The sequence below is a fragment of the Tubulanus polymorphus genome, chromosome 8, assembly GCF_964204645.1.
Source record: "Tubulanus polymorphus chromosome 8, tnTubPoly1.2, whole genome shotgun sequence".
Classification (NCBI taxonomy): Eukaryota; Metazoa; Nemertea; class Palaeonemertea; order Tubulaniformes; family Tubulanidae; genus Tubulanus; species Tubulanus polymorphus.
The window spans coordinates 8,214,228-8,236,734 of record NC_134032.1 but is presented as its reverse complement, the minus strand read 5'-3'; the positions used below and the strand labels follow the sequence as shown (position 1 = coordinate 8,236,734).

At 43.7% G+C, this 22,507-nt stretch overlaps 1 protein-coding gene across 2 annotated transcripts in view; it reads left to right on the top strand.

Annotated features, from left to right (window-relative positions):
• LOC141910043 (protein argonaute-2-like) overlaps positions 1–22,507 on the top strand; it is a 37,376-nt gene that overhangs the window by 701 nt on the left and 14,168 nt on the right. The window contains exons 2-14 of one of the 2 annotated variants that reach the window (XM_074800743.1): positions 1,788–1,913; positions 5,043–5,352; positions 8,776–8,896; positions 9,936–10,117; positions 17,744–18,015; positions 18,708–18,795; positions 19,117–19,200; positions 19,329–19,392; positions 20,052–20,123; positions 20,262–20,309; positions 20,769–20,891; positions 20,992–21,128; positions 21,923–22,107. In XM_074800743.1, the coding sequence (XP_074656844.1) occupies positions 1,788–1,913; positions 5,043–5,352; positions 8,776–8,896; positions 9,936–10,117; positions 17,744–18,015; positions 18,708–18,795; positions 19,117–19,200; positions 19,329–19,392; positions 20,052–20,123; positions 20,262–20,309; positions 20,769–20,891; positions 20,992–21,128; positions 21,923–22,107 (1,812 nt within the window). Of the gene's footprint in view, positions 1–1,787; positions 1,914–5,042; positions 5,353–8,775; positions 8,897–9,935; positions 10,118–17,743; positions 18,016–18,698; positions 18,796–19,116; positions 19,201–19,328; positions 19,393–20,051; positions 20,124–20,261; positions 20,310–20,768; positions 20,892–20,991; positions 21,129–21,922; positions 22,108–22,507 lie in introns of both variants that reach the window. The other variant, XM_074800742.1, reaches the window with a different exon arrangement.

The window sequence follows — 22,507 nt, the reverse complement described above, 5'->3', positions numbered from 1 at the left end:
GAGATGAGAACGCCTACCTATAGAATCTGCAGGTTTTTTTTTTTTTCTTGAGTTACACACGCGAACCAGGTGTCAGCACTCACAAGCGCCGAAGGCGCGAAGCTATTTCGGGGGGTTTGCGGGTCCCCCCCAAGAAAATTTTAGAAATTAAAAGCGTTTTCCGAGCACTTAGAGCGATTTTGAACCCATGAACGACTATTATATTTTGGAAGGTAATGGCTAGTTCCAATGTGGTACATCCTCATTCAATGACATTCAGCATCTCATGCATTACGGGTCGAACCCTGAATTATTGCAGTTAAAATGCACCATTGAATGCTCACTAAAAATCATCACCCAGTAGTGTATAATAGTGAAGGCGTTCGCCACACACGCGCGGCAACAGTGTGTATGTATTTTATCGATCGGTTGCAGACACGCGCGCGCAGCAACAGTAGTAATGTATATAGGCCTACTTACTGTTGCCGCGAGTGTGTGGCGAACGCCTTCAGATATTATACACTACTGGGTGATGATTTTTAGTCGGCGTTCTCATCTCTGCTAATGACGAATCCAGTTTAAAAGTACGATGATTTTCAGCCAAGCTTTTTATATCAATCCTGATTTGGATAATTCGAAACCCGTTTAATTAATACGACTATTTAACTTTTGCCCACAAGATTCACAATTGTTACAATTACATTGTCTTAATTATGTTGAATGATGCAATTCTTGCATAGGCCTAATCAAAACCTACTAAAATGGGGAAATTTTTTTGAATGTTGTAAATGTTTTGATTGTATCAAATATCTTGCGCGCATTAGGCCTCTACGAACCCTGAGGATCAATGTAGGTATAGGCCCAATTGAAAATTGACTTCATTTCGACGGTTACACGCGCCATCCAGTTGCGGGATAGCCAAAAGTGTGCAGCACAGGATCCTAATTAGAATACGGTCTAAAACGTGGATATCTCCAATCCATTTTGGCATAAGCCAAGGCTGAATGGAGCTTGATTATAAAAGATATGAACTGATCAGTTCTGTTAGGCATGTAGGCCTATATATAACTCTGCTAACGCCAGGGTCACTATACAGCTCCTTGATTCTTTAAAAAATGGAAAATGCTTTTCAAGGTGCTTGGTAAACTCCTTTAATTTGGACAAAATGCCCAAAACCCCTTTAAAACTCCTTCAATTTTGAGAATAGGCAATCTGAAATGTTCGTAATTGTACAGTAGATTTGGAAATCGATACAGTTGGGACGTGGATTTTTTATACCCAATTTACCAGTTACCGATTTAGAAACTGAGTGTACTGTAGGAAGTTGAAACGTACTGAAATAATGGTTTGCCGAGGTAAACAATACCGATTTAGGAGGAGTCTACTGTAATTGGGATGCATGAAAGTGATGCGGACACTTGAAATTTTCTCTCCTTTGTAACACCATGAAAACGGAGCGGCCTCGGTAGCTCAGTGAGATAAGGTACTGATGCTGTTGCATCCACTATCAGTGCTGACTGACTAGCAGGTTCGAGTCCTGCTGGCTGCTTACAGTGTGCGGGCAACACTTCAAAGGCCGCCCGGTGGTGAGGTTAAATGAACAATACAATAGGGTTAGTCTAGGGAAACCAAGGTCCAAGCGACGTAAAGCCAAACAATCTCGCCGTATATCCAGGGATGACCGATCTGTGAGGACCGCGCGGAACCCATAAATAATGCTGAAAACTCTGATCGCTGCTTTGCGGCTATGTTTATTTTTGTTGTTGTTGCTGTTGTTGATAATTTGTTCTCTTGCCGTTCATTCACAGCTTGGCAATTGTCGAACGCGACGACTGATGATTCGGCGTGGTCCGGTGGCAACGGAGGAGGAGGCGTCGGTGGCAGTCATATCATCACTGAGAACGGACGCCTCGATCCCTCGAAAGACGACTCAAGTAAAAAACGCCAAAAGATTGTTTTTCTTTCATTTTTTTTTTCTTCGATAATTTTTTGCTGAGAAATGCCGGCAATATTTGTGTGTTGGTGTTGTGTGAAATTAAGCCTGACCCCTATCGCTGATAGATGGCTATATATCCCACATTCCCGAGATCGCAAAAGATTCGCTCATAATTTTACAAGTTTCATTCGTCTTGTCTTTAAAAAAGATTTATGGCATAAATGGTCATCGATCGAAAAATTGAATAGAAAAACCTTCTGGAACTGCAGCAGTCACCTACCTGCGAAGTGACAGCCTTAGTATACTCTCGTGCTACGTACCATCACCTAACCATGGTTGTTGTCTTCAAAACCACCATGGAACCTCATTTGCTGTAGTGCCATGGTCTTGGAAGCCTTATGTGCACAGGGGCGGCCTAAGTACCCGGCGCCGTTTGTCTCGACATCCTCATGGAACCCTCACCTGCCACAACAGTGGTCTAAGCCCTTGTATGGAATGCTCATCATATGAACGTGATGGGGATGCTTCCTTGAAAACCCCTTATATCCAGGAATGACTGATCTGTAAGGATCCAGCTGCAATAATGAGTCTAACAACCCTTGTGGAACCCTCGCCCCAGCAGTAGCACTATTAGAACCTCCGATGAAACCATCTGCAACCCTCATCTGCAACCCTCGTAAAACCCTTGCCCTTGCCTACAATATGACTGTTTAATTATGAGCGACTCTTGATTTGATCACACAGGGCTGCCCGTTCTTTTTTCTTCCGCCTCCGAATTAAGGACGCTTAAAAAGCGACTTAGCAAAAAATTGTGTCCATTTCAGTTGAAGCACGTACTATAACTCGTCACCGGCAACAAGCGTTGGTTTTACAACGCAGCGACGCCGGTTTGAAATTTGAAAAAAAAAAGAAAATTACTTCCGATCTTTTTTCCAGATCTCTAATCACCGCAGGAACTCGCTTCTTTTATCCCGAGACAATTCTAGCTTTCAGCGGCTATATATTCATTGCGATTAGAATTTCAGTGCGGTTCCTTCCTTCCCGTCGGCCCGTCGGTGGGTGCGTCAACCTGGCAGTTCCACAGTTGGGAGCTCGGTTGATTTGATCATATTATAAAACGATGAATGTTATTAATAACTAATAATCGATGTATACTTTCTCTACACGATCAATGATCGAAAATTTAATTACTCGATTTGAGAGGGAGCTATAGGCCGTTCAACTTTCGCGCCGTTTTCATCATGTGTTATTGAGATGCAATGATGCCAATTATTTCGTTTTCGTTGAAAAATTTTAGACAGTCAAGCTCAGCTGATATAAGTTGAAATTCTGCACCCCGTTTGACGATAACGTGAGCCTCGTTGTAATTGAGAATTTATTGGTGTACAGCTCTGAATTCCAGTTAACTAGTTGCAATGCACAGGCTGTATGCTTGCAGTGCAGTAGACATGGGACTAAAAAGATATCTTGTTCCTGCTTTTGATGTCCTAAATAGTGCCATTGAGTTAAAGAAAGAGAAAGAAGAGAATTCATTTAATTGATGAGGGTGCTGTGCCACCAGTTCTCCCACTAGATGGCTTACAGGGCATGTTCCATCCAGGTCATCAGTCATCCCACCATATTGTGTACCATCGGACTAGGACATGCTTGTTCTTTCTATGCTATAGTTATCCTCCCAGATGACGTACATTCTCAACTCTATCTAGTTCACCGATAATTCCACTAAATGGCGTACATAAAAGTAGGACATGCTTAAGTTCTATCTATGCTACCAGTTGTGGTGACGTATCTCAACGTCGGATGTGCGTTCACTATGTAGTTCACCTGTAATCCCACTAGATGGCGTGCGTAAAAGTAGGACATACTTGTTCTATCTAGGTCGCCGGTTATTCCCCCAGATAGTGTACCCAAACAGCACACTCTCCACCTGGTGGATCTTCACTAGCCAAAGAAGCACCGTGCTTTAGTTTCACTGATGAGAACGGTTGAACGTAATTAAAAACTCGCGTTGGACGTTATTATTACCGTAAGCCTAGCCTCTCTCGACGATCGCTTCTTGTTTCCAATTTCAGCCCTGTTGTTTCTCCACGTGACCATCACCTTTCCAATAATATTTGTCATAATTTCACAATTGGAAAACATTTGTTGTATCTACGTACATTGACTCGTTCAACCCCTCAAATTCAAGGCGCAATTCTTTTATAGTGACTTAATTCCCGCGACACCAAGGTTTAGAAATTTGAAGATAATTTTCGTCAATACTCGGGGCCAATCGCACAGTCATGGCTAAGATTTACGACCAGTCTAAGACAAACTTATATCTAAAGATTACTTACCGACTTGAGATTGAAGACCGCTTTTGGACTCTATAAAGTCATGACTTAGCGACTGGGCCCAAGGTTATTCGGAAGGCAGGTTTAGGTCGATTTGTAACTCGCGCGTCGATGCTACACTACCTGGGATAACCTGTCAAAAATGGCAGTGCCGGTATAACTAAACTATTGTGATTATGAATATATCTTCATTGTAACTGGAAGTAGTTAAGCCTTTCAGTGTGTCTACACCGTAGTGCAGTGTATGAATCAGTGATGGACTTAGCTCACACACTGCATCACAGTGTGTCGATGCTATTAGTGATTAGCTTTTATCGCTATTAAAAGATGGCAGCACCTGTCAAACGTAGCGAAATGTCAGCGATTAACGATACACCGCACCGTAGCGGTATGCCCGTTATACAATACACTGAGGGGGAACTTCTAAGAATTTTCAAATCATCTCCAGCAAATCTGAAATTCATAGGAATCTCGATTTAATTTGCACCTCACCTCCCTCGAACACGGCCTACTTCAACTTCTGACTAACTCGGACAGAAATAAAATCAGATTTTCTGACTTATGATCCTTACCTGTGGTGAACGTCCAAGGGAGCTCGGGGTTCGAAGGATTGAAACTGCTCACAACTCGCACTGGGTGACGATCGCGTAGCGGAAAGTAGAACATGAGTTGCCACGACCTGAACCCGCCTTGAGAAGATGTAACAAAATGAAAGATTCGTCATTACTGATAAAAAAAAAAGAAAATTGTGCAATGACAGAAATTTTTGCATTCAGTTATTTTCTCTCATTTAGGATTCACGCCGACTGGTCCAACGGGGCAGACGCCGCCGGCCGGGCAGACGTCGTTAGGCGCTCCGGGCCAGCAGCCCCCGATCGCTCCTCCGCCCGGAGCAGTCGGTGCGCCGAGATTCTCGGCCGCCGTGCCAGTCGCGGCGCCGGCGACGAATTTGGAATTCGCGTCGCCCGCAAGACCGAACCATGGCACCGAGGGCCGTCCGATCATGCTGAGAGCGAATCATTTTCAAGTGCACATGCCGAAAGGACTGATTCACCACTACGAAGTGTCGATTTCACCCGACAAATGTCCGCGAAGAGTTAATCGGTAAGTACATCAGTATGTACGTGTGGTTCGTTTATTTTTGCCTGGACCGGGAAAATCAGGCAGGGCGGTGTAGAAAAACTTGAAAAGTCTAGAGAAAATCAGGGAATTTAACACATTTTGCAAATGACCTGGATAACTTAGGTTATTTTGATATGCTAATGACTACACGTTTTTTTATTGACGTGATTCAAAAAAAAATTGATTAATTGTAACATACTCAACCAAGAAATTCCTCAGATTTATTCAGAGAATTTTGTGTTATAACGCGGGGGATTATAAATTAGAGGAAAGTGTCCACCTTGTCAGGGAATTCTGACCTTGCTTGAACATCAGTTAATTGTTCTTGCTGGTGACGAGCACCATAATAATAATAATAATAATAATAATAATAATAATAATAATTGACATTTACATAGCGCAGGTATCCAAACTACAGTCTGTTCAAACGCGCTCCAAACTAGGTATTATTACCCCCAGCCTATAACTCTATTCCATGTATCAGTCATCTCTCCCTGGGGAGAGGTAACATCCGAGCAGCTGCTAGGCGCTCTGGAGTCATCTATCAGACCAGGTACCCATTTAATCCTGGGTGGAGAGAGGCAATGAGGATAAGTGTCTTGCCCGAGGACACTACGGCAATGTACGGGGTTCGAACCCACGACCTGGCTTCCCAGAGCCGACCACAAGGAACCTCTTGAGAAGAAACATACCCACTGAGGATAATGTTAGAATTTCAATCAGAAATGTCTTACTCATTTCTTGAAAATCAGGGAAAGATCCGGGAATTCCAATATTCGGCGTTTTGTCGTTCATGCACAAAGAACCTCGCGAAGAAGAAATCAAGCCCCCTACCGAGGATAATGTGTAATTTAATCAGGGGGTGTGTAGTCAATTTTGGATTCCCTGATCCGTGCGTATAAGAACCCGGCTTTGAAAAATTTTCAAAAACCTACAAGTCGGTTGCTCAGTACGAACATTTCATGATGAATAAGTGCAAAATATATCATACTGTAGACTCGGCTTATCCCTGGAGTCCTCTCATCGTGTGCCCTATATATTACCGGCACACGGATGTTTTTTTTTAGCCCACTTGGGACTTTAGTCCCAGCGGGCTATTGCGTTCACTTTTCGTCCGTTCGTCCGTCCGTAGACGGAATCCAGTTATTTTGGGAAGTTTTGAAGACGCTTCAAGGTAATGTCTTGATATTTGGTTTATACATGTATCTACCCTAGACACATCTTCAGCCCAAAAACTGGCCCTATCAGAATCAAGATGGCCGACTGGCAGCCATTGTTGTTCACCAAAATCAGCACTTTTTACACATTTTGGAAGTTTACGAGGGAAATTTTGAAGACGATATGATCAATTACCTTGATCTTTCGAATATATTTGAATCTACCAAGGGCCCATCAGCATAAGAAAAATTGGGTCCATCTGACTGAAGATGGCCGTCCTATGACCTTTTTAGTGCCCAAAAATGTCAATTTTGGCCAGAATTCTAGGTCTGTAGCTTCCTACTGGTTTGCCATTTCTTATTGCAATTTGTGATGGGTATTCTTTGTAAAGGGCTCTTTTATACCTGAGATAGGTATTTTTGATCCGCCAATTATGACGCAATTGGCGGCCATCTTGGTGTCATTAGTACTCATTCGTAGGTGGGAAAAAGTTTTTCGACATTATATTGTTACCTAAGCATATTTTGTTACAACAATGAATTAGAAAGTTGTAGCGTATAACGTGTTCTATGATTGGGGTGAGTTTCAAGTTCATTGTTTTTTGTATATGGCCACCAGGGGCGTTGAATAATACAATATCTAAGTATTTCTATATTATATTTGTACCAATACATATTTTGTTACCGCAATCAATTGCAAAGTTGTAGCTCATGACATCATCTATGATTGTGGTGAGTTTTAAGGAAATTAGTTATTCTATATGGTCACCAGGGGGCGTTGAATAGTAGAATAACCTGGTATTTCCTTATTATATTGGTACCTAGGCATATTTTGTTACCATGATCAATTGCAAAGTTGTAGTTCATGACATGTTCTATGAATATGGTGAGTTACAAGGTTATTGGGTTTTGAATATGGTCACCAGGGGGCGTTGAATAGTAGATTAACTTAGTATTTCCATATTAAATTAGTAATGAGGCATTTTTTGTTATCACAATCAATTACAAAATCGTAGCTGCTGACATGTTTTATGATTGTATTGAGTTTCAAGGTCATTGGTTTTTGTATATGGTCACCAGAGGGCGTTGAATATTGAAATTGTTAAATTGTTGAGCATTTGAAACCACTTCCCAAGTGGGCATGGTGTCCCTGGACCCCTAGTTTATCTTAAAATAGGGATTGTCCCCATTATTTATTTATTTGGCTGGTAAATTTTGTTTGATTTTTCGATTGAGTGTCCCTTACAGACCCACCACACCTGCCGGGAAGCGAAACAGGGGGTTTGATTTTGAAATCGGAAAAAGAAGTACAGATATAGATGTGTGATCGGCGGTCGAGTTAACAGAATATTTTTAAATCGAAGTACATAATTGGAAATTCGGTTCCGGTTCATCCAAACAATCTTCCATTCAGTCTGAACTGGCAAGCGACTGATTGGGATGAATTTTTCAGGCTGCTTAATTTAATACATTGGGATTTTGGAAATAGCTATATTACAAGGTTGAAGATCATTTTGTCCCTTTTTAATATTTTTTTGGTCGTTTTCTACGTGTAAATAGTCCGATAGTTTATTGTGACACGGATGTTAGCTTACTCCAATACATCGTCATAACGGTCCATCCTTGCTCCGACTGCCCCGGAATTCATGTACCTCGGAGAGAATTTATAAACCCGAGGCAAGCAGAGACTGAGTGACTACCTTTGAAGGGTCAACCCTTTATTATGAACCGCCCTGGTCTCGGAATTCAGCCAAAATCATGAACTCCCGTTAACAAAAGTTCAGTTCATTGGCTGAGATGAAGTTATGAAGTGCGCATCGTGTCCTTGGCCCCATAGTAATACTCTATTTACGATGATTGCGGAATTTAACAGATCTTAGAAAATGTGTAAGTGTTTTTAGAAATAGATATCGCTATCATTTCTGGTTTTTGGGCTTCCGTGAGACCCTTATTCTCGTACTGTCTGTGGGTTTGTGTGTCTTTCAGCTACTTACCTTCGTTCATAGTTAGTCGATCTTGGCGAAACTTTGATACAATGTTAGTTTGGGGGTCTAGTTGTGCACGGCAAATTAGTCCAGTGCACCACCTAGCGGCTGAACTAGGCGCTAAAAACTCTGTGCCTGAGAACCGTTGTCACCTCATGGCTTGTGTTAGTTATATTTATGAACCTATGCTAAATTAGTTTATTTTAATGAACACGAACTAATTGTTTGAGCGACGAGTTAAGAATTAATTTTTGCCGTTTCAGCGAAATCATTGAGACAATGGTTCAGGCGTACAGTCAGAGAATATTCGACGGGCAAAAGCCGGTGTTTGACGGGCGTAAAAACCTCTACAGTCGAGATCCGCTACCAATAGGGCGAGAAAAGGTACGTTATTCATACTTTAACTAACTAGTTATATTAGTAGCCTAACTAATCATGGTTTTACTGAATTGTTGATTTTACTGAGAATTTGAGAAGGCGTTTTGCTTTCACTTCATCCAGCCACATTGAACCATGAACATAACTACGTGTATTATTTATAATGTCAGATCGTAAATCCTTGCTTAGTGATGAATAAACTATATAATAATAATTTATTTCTTATATAGCGCATAACTAAAATGATAATGATCTATGCGCTGTACAAAGGGTTAATACATATACATAAAATCAAGAACTTAAAAAGCATATGATAAAACAGCAGGAGCAAAGACACAGTAAAATAGCTTTAAAAGTCCTTTTAAAAAGGTACGTTTTTAAATTTGACTTAAAACATTGCACTGATGGACTAAGCCTTACAGAGAAAGGCAGGGCATTCCAAAGAGCTGGAGCAGCAAAACTAAAAGCTCTCTTACAGCTGGATTGATTGCTAAAAGGAATGTTAAACTACATGTGTATTCAAGTTTATTTAAGTCCTCAGTATGGTTACTAATCATGATTTCACTGATTCGTTTAAAAAGGTTGTCATTAGTAGGGCCATACAAAGCGGGGCAGGGGGGACATTTGGCCCCCCCCCAGAGATTTTGGAAAAGTGCCCTTTTCGCTGAACATTATTGTTAAATCCAATAGTAATCTCATGTAGAATCCTTCACTCGGGACTTAAAAGCATTTTGTTAGAGTTTTTGTTTGTTCATATGAGAAGAATTGTTATATTGGTTTTTAAGACTTTAGGTGATTGCCCTTTTTCGGTAAGGTAATTAACTTTTTTCGGTTTTCTCTGCCGCCCCTACGTTTAAATACTAGGTATGGCCCTGATTAGTAGCTAATCATATTGGAGTCAATGAGAAGGTTATCATCTGATAAGTAATGACTTCAAAATTTCAGTGAAACTATCGTAATATCAGAAATTTTGAAGTCAGTTTGAATTGAGAAGGCTATCACTAATTATTTATTTTAGATCATCACCTGTAATGTTATCTTTTAGGTTGATTTAGAGGTAACTCTGCCCGGTGAAGGGAAGGACCGTGTGTTTAAAGTGAATATACGCTGGGTAGCGCAAGTCAGTCTGTTCGCTCTGGAAGAGGCTCTCGAGGGCAAAAACCACGCCATCCCTTACGACGCCATACAAGCTCTAGACGTCGTGCTACGTCATTTACCAAGCATGAAGTGAGTACCTGGGACAGGGTGGCCACTGACCGAGACAAACCTGGACAAACTCAGAGACTCGGAAAAATCTAGAAAAAAATCGGAATATTTGACATATTTTACAAAAAACCTTTAAGTTAACTATAGGACCATATTATTATTTTCAAATATAGGACCACTATTGACCATACGTTACTTGATCAACATGTGATTCATGAAAAATGAAAAGAATTGTAAACCAAGAAATTTCTCTATTCACCCGCCGAATCACTCAGGAGAATTTTGTGTTATACGTGACATGGAAAAATCAGGGAATTTATAAAATGGTCAGAAATTGGCCTTCCTATAGATCCCATACAGGTTCCACTTTCACATTTGTGAATTGAGTTTGAATCTGAAAGTCTTAAGTAATGAAGCAAAGTGAATTAATTTTCACTTTCCTAAAGTTAACACGCTCACTGCCACCATGATGATATGGTGGCGCCCCCAATTGTCACCGAGTAGGGCTATATTTGAAGCTGGCACTGTAGCTATTAGATTAGTTAGTTCACATTGCTTACCAATCAGGAACGTTCATTCCCATGTCCCACAGTGCAAATATGTGCCTGTGAATAGGAAGGGTCAGCTATATGAGTATTGTATACTGGTAGTGGCAATGATGGCCGAACTGGAAGTACAAGATATCTCATTTTTGAATAAAAAAAGCCATTTTCCATCCCCAGGAACGATAGCTGTGCTAGTTTATAACAGTACTAGTTACAGTTGTAGAATATGGGGACATTAGAAACTCCTGGCTCAAATATCGCCCTGACGGTTGCTTTACCATATGTATCGTGGGGGCTTTGATACACCAGGAATATTACATGAAATTTTATTTTGATGGTCGGAGCTATCTGTTACGTTGAGCCGGGTTTTGGGCAAAATTATGATTTTTCGAAAAAATTCGTCACGTGGTCATTGTTTGTAAAAAAAATGTTGATATTCTTCACACTGAGTTTCTGTTGTGCTTAGACAAGAAAGTTAATGCGGTATCATCAATTCAGTTGGTTATGAAATTAAATCGTAGCTATAAAGTACTGTTTGTCTCTAACGTTTTACTAGATTCGTAGAGTAGCCGTGTTAACCGGGTTTAGAATAGATAACGACACGAGTAGTTCTATATAGGTTAATTATTTATTTGACGCACGAGCTTTTGCTACTAATGAATAAGAGCTTCATCGGGTGATCAGGTGAATCACTCATTCACCTGATGAAGCTTCTATTCATTAGTAGCGAAAGCTTGTGCGTCAAATAACTAGTTAACCTGTATAGAACTACTCGTGTCGTTATTTATTCTTAACGTTTTACTAGTATTACTGACAGGAATTTTGACAGTAGATTATTTAAAAAGGCCACTGATCTGGAAAACCTGTAAAACTCGAGAAAAAATCAGGGAATTTAACCAATTTTGCAAAAACCTCGAAAACTCTGAGAATTTGCGTACCGGTATGTTATTGACCCCGTGTTTCGTTACCGAAATATGATTCGTGAGAATATTTCCATCGAGTACTGTACCCTTTCCTATGGTTTTTGCCAATATTTTCTAAATTTGGATTTATCGCCAATGGTTTTTCTATACGACCCGGCCCTGCGGTATTGCATTTAGCCACCGACGAAATCGGCCATCTTTTTTCTTGGCGTTCTCGCAGTAGAACGCGTTGGATTTTTTCGCCGTAAAAATCTGGGAATTAGGATATTAGGGAGTTTTCACTCTCGTAACGGTGAGTCCGTTCGGTTTGGGGGTTATCCCTGATTTCTTTTTTTCCGTAAGAATTTTATTTACAAATATAATTTGATTGAATTGAATTGAATTGTTTTGATTTGTAACAGGATAATTATGCCACCCTCTCCTAAGGGTCAGCATCGTGGCGGGGAGGGATGCGGGCATTTGTTTGGCGCCTGGGACAACCACGATTCATGTGCGTCGTGCAGGCGCAAATCCGGTCAAATATGTGCAAGGAGCAATCCTTGCAATATTTGCGTCGTGTGGTCCGAGGACCTTTGGCTTCGGGCCGATAAGGCTCTTAAACTAAGAGATCGTCGTCGAGTTAGCAGGGATTCGTCGGTTTCGGCCGATGTGCCAACCGACGTTTCTAATCCTGTTTCTTATCGTAAAGCGGAGCGGTCGCCGGTCGTTCAGGTACGATCGGCTTCCCAACTCCGTTCACCGGGGAGGAACGCTGGTTCACCGGCACCGGTCTCCGGTCATTCACCGGTCTCTGGTCGTTCACCGGTTCGGCCGGTTCGGCCAGTTCAGACTACATGTTCGGAACCGAGCGCGCGCCGCGGTAGTCGCGAACGGCCCGCACCGGTTCGGTCGGTACCGGTCCGGTCCGGGTCGGGCATCGGTCCGGTTCGGTCCGGTTCGGCCACCGGTCCGGTCCAGACGTCGTCCGGTTCAAAACATCCGGTACGTTCATCGTCTGATTCTGATCGTCGCTCCGGGGATAGAGCTCGCTCTCCCACTAGATTTAGACGCCGTGAGCGTAATAAACGAGCAAGATCTCCTTCTCGCAGATCAAGGTTTGATCGCGAGAGGGACTACGATCGTTATTGTCGGAAGTTTCGCCGTCGGTCTTCTCATGGTTCGTCGACGTCGGTTAGCGATGAAAGCGATTCTTCTAGTAGGTCGCGATCCCGTTCGAGGGACCGTCACCGAAGTCGGCATGATCGTCGGGATACTGGAAAATACCTGACTCAGAAGGATTTCCATGTATTTGAGGAGAAAATTTTAAACTTGTTATCTTCGTCGCAACAAGTCGCTGCAACTTCTACAACAGGTAAGCCTATTCCTGGTTGTCCGGTTAGAAGTTCGCCAGCCCACTCAGTTTTTCGGAATTCTGACTCTGAATTCCTGGATGCTGCGGTAGGGTCTGATTTAAATGAGGATCGGGTCCCAGAGGCGGCAATTCCTTCTGGGGTCGTTCCTGTCGCAAGCAATTGTGGGTTGCCCCAGACGATGGGGGCTTCCCTGGCTCGCAATGTATCTCCGTCCCGTTCAGTTTTATCCGAACCAGCGGGGGACATGCCATTTAGAGCGATGATAAGTGAGTTCTTTGTCAAGCACGGGGCAACTCGGTGAGTCAATGGAAGCTTATCGCCCTCCGGACTCCGATCTTAACGTTTTACGGGAATCGTCAGCGGTTTCAAGAGAATGGGCTCGATTGGATACGCAATTATGGGGTGAATGTCGGCCTGGAACTTTTTCATTTCCCCCTCCAGAACGGGGTATGAAATCTGGGAAATATTTTAGTTCAACCGATCCACCTATAGGCGCATTTCGCTCGGCGTATTACGCAACTCCAGGTGCTGTGGATCACAGTCATAACTGCCTGGATGCTGATTATACTTTGATCAGCCCGGATACTGTTACAGCACAGTCGGGTATTCGTTTGCCTAAGTCCGGTTTGGTGGCCATGACGTCAATCCTGGACAATCTTACCAGGGTTGGTTCGTTTCAAGATATGGCACTTAAGGTGTTGACGGGTGAGCTTCGCGAGACTCACGCCGCCGTTCATGCGGGCTCCGACCCAGAGTCAGTTGCCCTAAAACTGGAGGGAATGGACCGGATTATCCAATCTTTGGCTCGGTCTGTTTCGCATGTAATTCCGTTGTCGGTTCGGGGTCAGGCTAATCTGGTGTTAGCCTCCCGTCAGTCAGTGATGGACTCCAGTGCCAAAACTCGTCTACCGGATATGGTGTCCAATGCTTTGCTGAGAGCCCCATTGGGGACGTCTTCACGTCTCTTCTCCGGTTGGTGCGCTCCGGTTTCCGCAGAGCTGAGGAAGATTCGGGAGGTTCAGGCCAAGTCCAACCCCCGAACTCCGTGGAAAAAGCGTTCTGGTCCGACGCCGGCGGCGCAAGCGTCGGCGCAAGGTTCGGCACGGACGCAAACAGGACCATCTCAAACTTCAGCGCTTTCTCAGGCGGCTTCGGATGCCGGTTGGAGAACTAGCGCGCAACTTCAACAATCGTGTCAAGCCTCGTCCGGTCGTAACAGTTCCGGTTCGTATCGAGGCAAGGGGAAGGCTCCAAAAAGGGGCTCTTCCTTTCGGAAAAACTCGAAATGAATTCTTGGGACCAGTGGGAGGTTGTCTGCAGCAGGCAGCAACCCACTGGTCCGACCTCTTTGGAGACGGTTGGCCCTCCCGGGTCGTCTCTCGGGGCTACCGTCTCCGTTTCCTAAGGCGACCGCGCCTGATGAGGTCACCTCCCGACATGCGGCCAAAACCAGGTCAGGAGGCCTTAATCTCTCCGGCTCTCAAGGAACTGGCAGAGAAGGGAGCGATAGAACCAGTTTGCAACGAAACTTCTCCCGGCTGGTTTTCTCGAATATTCATGGTACCAAAGGCCACAGGGGGTCAACGGACAGTGATAGATCTGTCATCCCTCAATCGGCACCTAGACATTCCAAGGTTCCGGATGACCAAGCCCAAGGACGTGATTCAAGGGCTCCGTCCGGGTCAATGGGCGGCTTCATTGGACCTGAAGGATGCTTACTTTCAGGTTCCAATTCACCCAAAATCTCGGCGATTTCTCAGGATAAAGTGGAAAGGCCGCCAGTTCCAATTCAGGTCTCTTCCATTTGGCCTCAGTACGGCCCCGTGGGTTTTCACCAAGTTGGTCAAGTCAGTTCAGAAGGTACTTCAGTCAAGGGGTGTTCGACTGTTCGTTTACCTCGACGACTGGTTAATAGTCGCGAATTCGGCTCAGGAATGTCGGGAGGCAATGACCTCAGTCTTGGACTTAGTCCATCAGCTAGGGTTCCGCGTAAACAGGGAAAAATCTCAGTTGACGCCGGCCCAACAGTTCACTTATCTCGGCATGGACTTCGATCTCCGAATCGGCAAAGTCTTTCCGTCTATGGTTCGAGTGGCCAAACTTCAAGAAGCTGTAGCGGGAGTGTCCACAACCCCGAGAACAGCTCGTTACTGGTCACGGCTTCTAGGCTCCATCAGCTCCATGGGTCTGGTGGTGCCCTTAGGCCGCCTCAGAAGCAGGCGCTTGCAACAATATTGGAAGGTCTTCTGGTCTCAGTCGAAGGGCAACTGGGAGGCCTTGATTCCCGTACCTCCAACCATCTAAGTCCGGATCTTCTGTGGTGGGCGGCCACTACGAATCTTCGGCTCGGGGTGTCACTAGCCCCGTTAGAGGCTCCAGTTCGTGTATTCACGGATGCCAGTCACCAAGGTTGGGGGGCATATCTGGAGAACCGAGTCAAAGCCGGGAAATGGTCTCGCTACGAGGCCACCAACCACATAAATTTCCTAGAAATGCTGGCCATGTGGAAGGCCCTTAAGTTCTTTCACAGGAGAGTGGAGGGCCACCACGTTTGGTTAGCCACAGACAATTCAACAGTGAGGGCTTACCTTCAGAACCAAGGGGGCACTCACTCAGAAACCCTCACAGGTCTGTCGGCCAAAATTCTTCTTTGGTGCCAGACAAAGGGCGTGTCCCTGACTGTGGCACATTTAGCAGGGAAAAGGAACGTGATGGCCGATGCTCTGTCTCGTCGAGGTCAGGCTATTGCGACAGAATGGGTTCTCCACCAAGAAGTAGCCGATCGGGTTCGGGGCATTTTTGGCAATCCGCTGCTGGATCTGTTTGCCACCCGGTTCAATCGGAGGTGTCCTCTGTTTGTGTCCCCGTTTCCAGACGCGGAAGCGTGGGGGGTCGATGCCTTCTCTCTGGACTGGTCGGGGATGCATGCGTATGCGTTCCCGCCCACACCAGTCCTGCCGCGCCTACTGGATCAAATAGAGAGATCAGTCAATTGCAACATAGTTCTGGTAGCACCATGTTGGCCAGCTCAGAAATGGTTCCTACCACTTCTCAACCTACTGTGCGACAACCCCAGGATTCTTCCGAATTTCCCATCGCTTCTGTCTCAGGGGATCTTTTGGCATCATCCAAACAGCCAGTGGTTAAATCTGCTCGCCTGGCCATTGTCCAGCGATCCTTGTCAGCTTCAGGCTTTTCAGAACAGGCTGCCTCCTTTATCGCAGGATCTAAGCGGCCATCAACAAGTACCATTTACGATGCCAAATGGAGTCATTTTGCGGATTGGTGTGCTGCAGGGGAAATTGATCCATGCTCACCCTCTGTAGCTCAATTGGCAGATTTTTTACTGCACCTATTTGTAGCAAAAGGTTTACAGGTCATAACTATTAAAGGTTACCGCTCCGCGATTTCTCATACATTGCGTGCTTCTGGATGGCCAAATGTAGCAGGGGATCATCGGATATCCCAGCTGGTTGCTGGGTTTTCTATTTCCCGGCCTAGGGTAACAAGGACAGTTCCACCATGGGATCTGTCTGTAATTTTGAAGAAGTTAATGGAGGCTCTATTTGAACCTCTTTCGGCAGCGTCTTTTGCAAATTTGTCAAAAAAGACTGTATTTTTGCTGTTCTTGGCTTGCTCGGCCCGTCGCTCTGAGATTCATGCGCTTTCAGTCCGACAAGGTCACATTGTCTTTGGGCCAGCGAATGAATTTGTTTCGCTGCGGCCTGCTTTGGAATTTTTGGCAAAGAACCAACGACCAGGCTCGGTTGGGCGTCAATGGCGAATTGAAGCCCTAAAACATCGAGTGGAACCGGGCATCCCGGACAGGACTTTATGTCCTGTGCGGGCGTTGTGTTTCTATTTAGATCGCTCTGCTTCACGGAGGGGTTCACGGGAGCGGTTATTTATTCCGCTGCTGGATCACCTAAAGGGTGATATTTCGCGGGACACAGTAGCCCGATGGGTCTCTTCAATGATCAAGGACATTTTATTGAAGGAGAATCTTTCCTCGGAGGGAGTCGTTTCTCATCAAGTGAGGTCTATGGCTACTTCCTGCGCAGCCTTTTCGGGTGCTCCGTTGGAGGAAGTCTGTCGGGCCGCCTTTTGGAATTCACCGTCGACATTCACGTCATTTTATTTACGGGATGTTTCAGGCCAGTTAGGCTCATTAGCTTCACTTGGTCCTGTTGTCATGGCTCAAGGTGTCCGTTCTTTCCGATCGGACCCTTTAGTGTAGAATATTTATGTAGCATTATCAGGATCACAGGGGGTGTATCCTTGTACATAGTTTGGGCTCATATCTGCAAGTATTAATTTCGCAAAATTCTGGGGGGGCTCCTGAGCTGGACGGACTCACTGTGGCCAACCGGTCTTCCCTGTGCTACAGTGCTCCATTCCGTGCTTGGGTAAGTGCTCTCTTTTTCCCTCTTACCTTGCGTTTGAGCGGTGGTTTTTCTATCTACCTTTCCCACCATCCTTGTGCTAGGCTAGTCTAGCAAAAACCATAGGAAAGGGTACAGTACTCGATGGAAATATTACAATTTTTGGAACTAAAATTTGTATTTCCGAGTAGTACTTACCCTTTCCTATGGTGGGAATCCCGCCCACCTGCCCCGCATAGCTGTTTTTTTTGGTCTGCTATGACGAAAAAAGATGGCGGATTTCGCCGGTGGCTAAATGCAATACCGCAGGGCCGGGTCGTATAGAAAAACCATTGGCGATAAATCCAAATTTAGAAAATATTGGCAAAAACCATAGGAAAGGGTAAGTACTACTCGGAAATACAAATTTTAGTTCCAAAAATTGTAATTTTGACCGTGTTTTTAGGTACACTCCGGTCGGTCGGTCTTTTTTCTCGCCACCCGACGGCTACGATCATCCGCTCGGCGGCGGCAGAGAGGTCTGGTTCGGCTTCCACCAGAGCGTGCGACCGTCGCATTGGAAAATGATGCTGAACATCGACGTCTCGGCGACCGCGTTCTACAAGGCTCAGCCGGTCATCGAATTCATGTGTGAGGTTCTGGACATTCGCGACGTCAGCGAACAGCGCAAACCGCTCACCGACTCGCAACGCGTCAAATTCACCAAGGAAATAAAAGGTATTCGATAAATCACCGAGTTGGGCACCTCACGGAAACCTCTCTCCGGTATCTTGATCCTGTTAGTCGCTGCCCTCGCCCCCTCCCGAAAATATCCGCTCCCTGATTAGGCCTATTGCACCATTTGAACAATAACGCATAAGCCGGCTACCCGAAATACTCGACCCTTTTCCCCTCCTAAAAAATACTCGTTCCTCTTATTGACTTCAGCCACAAGCCATCTACCTGAAATATTTACCCTCTCCATCCCAAAAAAATACAACGTTACCTCCTGCCTCCTTACTCTATAAAACACTTGCCCCTTTGACATACGCACCTTTGCCCACTAAGAATTCCCTTATGCAGATCCATGAACAACGATTCCCATAATCAATGGTCAAAGTTCCGTTAAAATGTTGCTATTAGGTTCGAATCATGACACATCTTCCGCTGTTGTGAGTTAGTATTTGACTCAAAAGTTAACTCATTGAAAATGAACTGATTTAATCTCAGAGTTAACTCTAACTGACAACTGTGGAACTGGATCATGATGAATAATGGAATTGGCCTATTATAGGTTCTGCCGGTTTTAGGGGCCCGAGTTCCATACGACATGTGAGACATTTTTAGAGCGAAATTTTTGATTATTTTGAAAATATTCACGTTGAATATAGTTTGATTGCAGTGTAGTAACATATGAACAGTATTTACAGGTCTGAAAGTCGAAATCACGCACTGCGGTACGATGAAACGTAAATATCGAGTTTGTAACGTTACGCGAAGACCGGCGCAAACGCAATCGTAAGTTTATACCCGATGAAAATCAACAGTAATGAGCCCAAAACTCTTGCGGTGCACCAATTATGAGTCAGATTTAAGGAACTATTTACTTAAATAGCTATTCTTCAAATAGTTTCCCACATGCATTAACTACTTATCTTCTGGACTTTTCTTCCAGAAGTACTGCGCCTACTTTTAAAATGAACTTCACCAGTTCATTGAAAACTATTTTCTCGCTACTGTTCAACTGAAATAGTTTCTGTGAACTCTCTTGATAAAGCGAAGTTACTTCAAGTCTCGGTGAATCTTTTTAGTCACTTTATGCTCGTTTTACTCCTGCAGGTTTCCGTTACAACTGGAATCGGGTCAAACTATAGAATGCACCGTCGCTAAATACTTCCATGAACGATACAAGATGAAATTGATGTAAGTACCTCTTCTGAAGAAGCACTCATATTTTCCCCAAGTTCCACACACACACACCCTATTAGGACAATTGCCCCCAAATAATACCCTTGTAAATCCCCTAAATTTGTGATTCCTCTTTATTAAAGGTATCCACATTTGCCGTGTTTACAAGTGGGACAAGAGCAGAAACATACATATCTACCTCTGGAAGTAAGTATTTGAGAATTTTTGAATTCATACAACTGTGGGAACAAGGTAGAAATACACAGAAAGTAATGCAGCCTGACAATGGCATCCTCTCGGACATTCAGCATTGTAGCGATCACTTTCTGAAAGTCGGCCAATATAACGCCTAATGTTTGTACCGGTCATTCAATTTCATGTAACACACATGACGTAGTGTGGACACTCATTCTTTGAAAGTGCGCTGATAAAATGTCTGATATCCGGTGATTATAGTTCATTCTTCCGGTGAAGTTCCAAAAATGTTTGTGTGGCCACTTCTGGAAATCAGGGAAAAGTTGGCGAATTTTATTTTCTTTAAAAAAGTCAGGGAATAGTTTTGTTAAAAAGTTAAAAATCAGGGAAATTTGTTGAGATAGCTAGATCGAGCGTAGAATCGAACAGTTTCCGAGTCAGCGTACGTATTTGACTGTGTTAATTGATTGAATTCTTAGCAGATCAGGTCAGGGAAAACAACGTGCATGTAACGGAATAGTCAGGGAAAAGTCAAATAGAAGTGGCCACCCTTGAAGCGCCTTAAATTGGAGGAATGGTAATAAAGTATCTAATGTCTGACTGAGGGGTTGCAGGGTCCACTGTTGCAGATTGATGAAGATGTTTACGATTTATTTGTGCGATGATTTTAGGTGTGTAATATTGTCGGAGGTCAACGCTGCATCAAAAAACTCACAGACTTACAGACGTCAACAATGATCAAGGTGCGTAAATAAACAATCTGGTTTGTTGAGCAGATCGATTTCCAAAAAGAACAGTCGCGAGATTGTCTCCATAACTGAAAACATAATTTACATCAGTCACTACTGTAATTAACGATTTCGCTCAATGTTTCATTTCAGGCGACCGCACGCTCGGCTCCCGACCGCGAGAAAGAAATAAACACGCTAGTAAGTATGCGTCTTTAATTGGGTACTGGCTCCGCTACAGCGGTAAGCGAGGAATCCGCTTTTGGCGAGTGAGGATCCACTAGGTGTGCTAGTGTGCAGTGTGGCATCAAACTGTCGCAATAGAGGATATTACTGAGTGATTATCCGCGAGGTGTCGCTGGTAGTGAATCTTTCAGCGTTTCAATTTTGTCAACGTTTCAAAGAATTCTGTATGAAGTTAATCTGATCGATGAAAGCTTCACCAAACAGTAGTTTATATAATCGTGAATCTTTTTGGAGCTTAATATAAGGAGTTGAAAATTGAAAATGAACTAATTTTGACTAACGTAAAACCATCTATTATTCACACCTTCTGGTGGTGAGTGCAAAACCTCATAAAATTTCAAGAGCATAAATCCAAAAAATGATAATCCATTTTCCATTGGAATTTTAAGAAAAATCTCTTTTCGACTTTTGTAGGTGCGAAAAGCTGATTTCAATAACGACCGATATCTGCAGACGTTCGGCCTTAGCGTGGCCAACCAGATGACAGAAGTTCAAGGTCGCGTACTCGCCCCACCACGGCTTCAATACGGAGGCAGAGTAAGTATTTCTGGCAGGGTAACATGAGTGGTATTTGATATTTTCTGGGATCTCATGAAATTGTTTCCAAAGTTATTTTTCTCGATTTTCTTTCCTACAGCAAACTAGAGCTCAAGCCGTACCGAATCAAGGTGTCTGGGACATGAGGGGAAAACAGTTTTATAGCGGCATTGAAATTCGTGTTTGGGCTATCGCTTGTTTTGCGCCTCAGAGGACGGTCCGTGAGGACGCATTGAGGTATGAATAGTGATTAATTTTAGATGAATAATAAGAAAATGACTTTAGAAACCTTTGAAGGTGCCTGACAATCTCTAGACCCCCGTTGACAATATCTTACAGTTTCAAGGACCTTTATGAATGTTTTAGATTTTAGATCCCCTTACCTGACAGTTTCTAGACCCTCTTGATATACCTCTAGCAGTTTCTAATACCCCTTTAGGTGCATGGCAATCTCTAGACCATTTGCGGGTACTTAACAGTTTTGAGATCCCCCTTGATGGTTCCTAACAGTTTTCATTCCCTCAGAATGGCTTTAACCTGGAAACCTAGAGAACTCTGGGAATCAGAAAAATCGAGAAAAAATCTAGGAATTTGACAAATATTACCAAAAAACCTGGAAAGCATAGGGAATTGGGAACTTAGGGTGTTTCTTCATGTATACATGATTCAATGAAAGATGAATGAAATCTATCTTTTTAGACATAGAAACTTCTCTGATTAACTAAGGGAAATTTGTGTAATATCACATGGAAAAATCATAGAAAACTCGGGGATTATTAGATGTGGAAATTGGCGACTTTGCGAGTATCGTGGGTTTGCAGAAAAATATTAAAATTGTGAGGTTGGCCAGGAAAATACGATGTTACTAAAAATAGTTGTAACCATAACGTAGGTTTTAGATTACGATACTACATCAATTATCCCTGTAGTCTTATCGAGAACCTCATAAAAAAACGATGTTCATCGGAATCTGTTTAATTCTTTCGAGGGAAATGATGACGCCGATTTTCCATGCAGTGTTTTTTTTCCAGGAACTTTACGCAGCAGCTACAGAGGATCTCAAACGACGCCGGCATGCCGATCGTCGGGCAGCCGTGTTTCTGTAAATACGCGACTGGACACGACCAGGTCGAGCCGATGTTCCGGTTCCTCAAGAACACGTACGCCGGCTTACAACTGATCGTCGTCGTGTTGCCGGGTAAAACGCCCGTCTACGGTACGTCCAGTAAAACTCTCAGTTTCTCAGTCTTGCTCAACACGGCAATGCCTAATGACTAACAAAAATCCCTTAGGCCCATTGGATTTGTCAGAATAATTCTGAATCATTTGTTCCGTATTCGTCAAACAGTAAGAAGCCCTTAATTCTGATCATTTCGACTGATGAAATTCATCTGGCTACGTATAAGAAATCTGGGTTCAACTATCTGCAAGTTACATATAAGATAAATGGCTACTTAAGCAAGGATTATTTTGCAGATATTTTGATACCAGATGATTTGTATTTAGATACGTAAGAGCTTGTAATGGGGAAAAGCCGTATTGGAATTCATTCAAGGCATTCAAGTATTTGCATTTATTGGCATTCAAGTCTTTGGATTTTCTATGATAATAGCTGC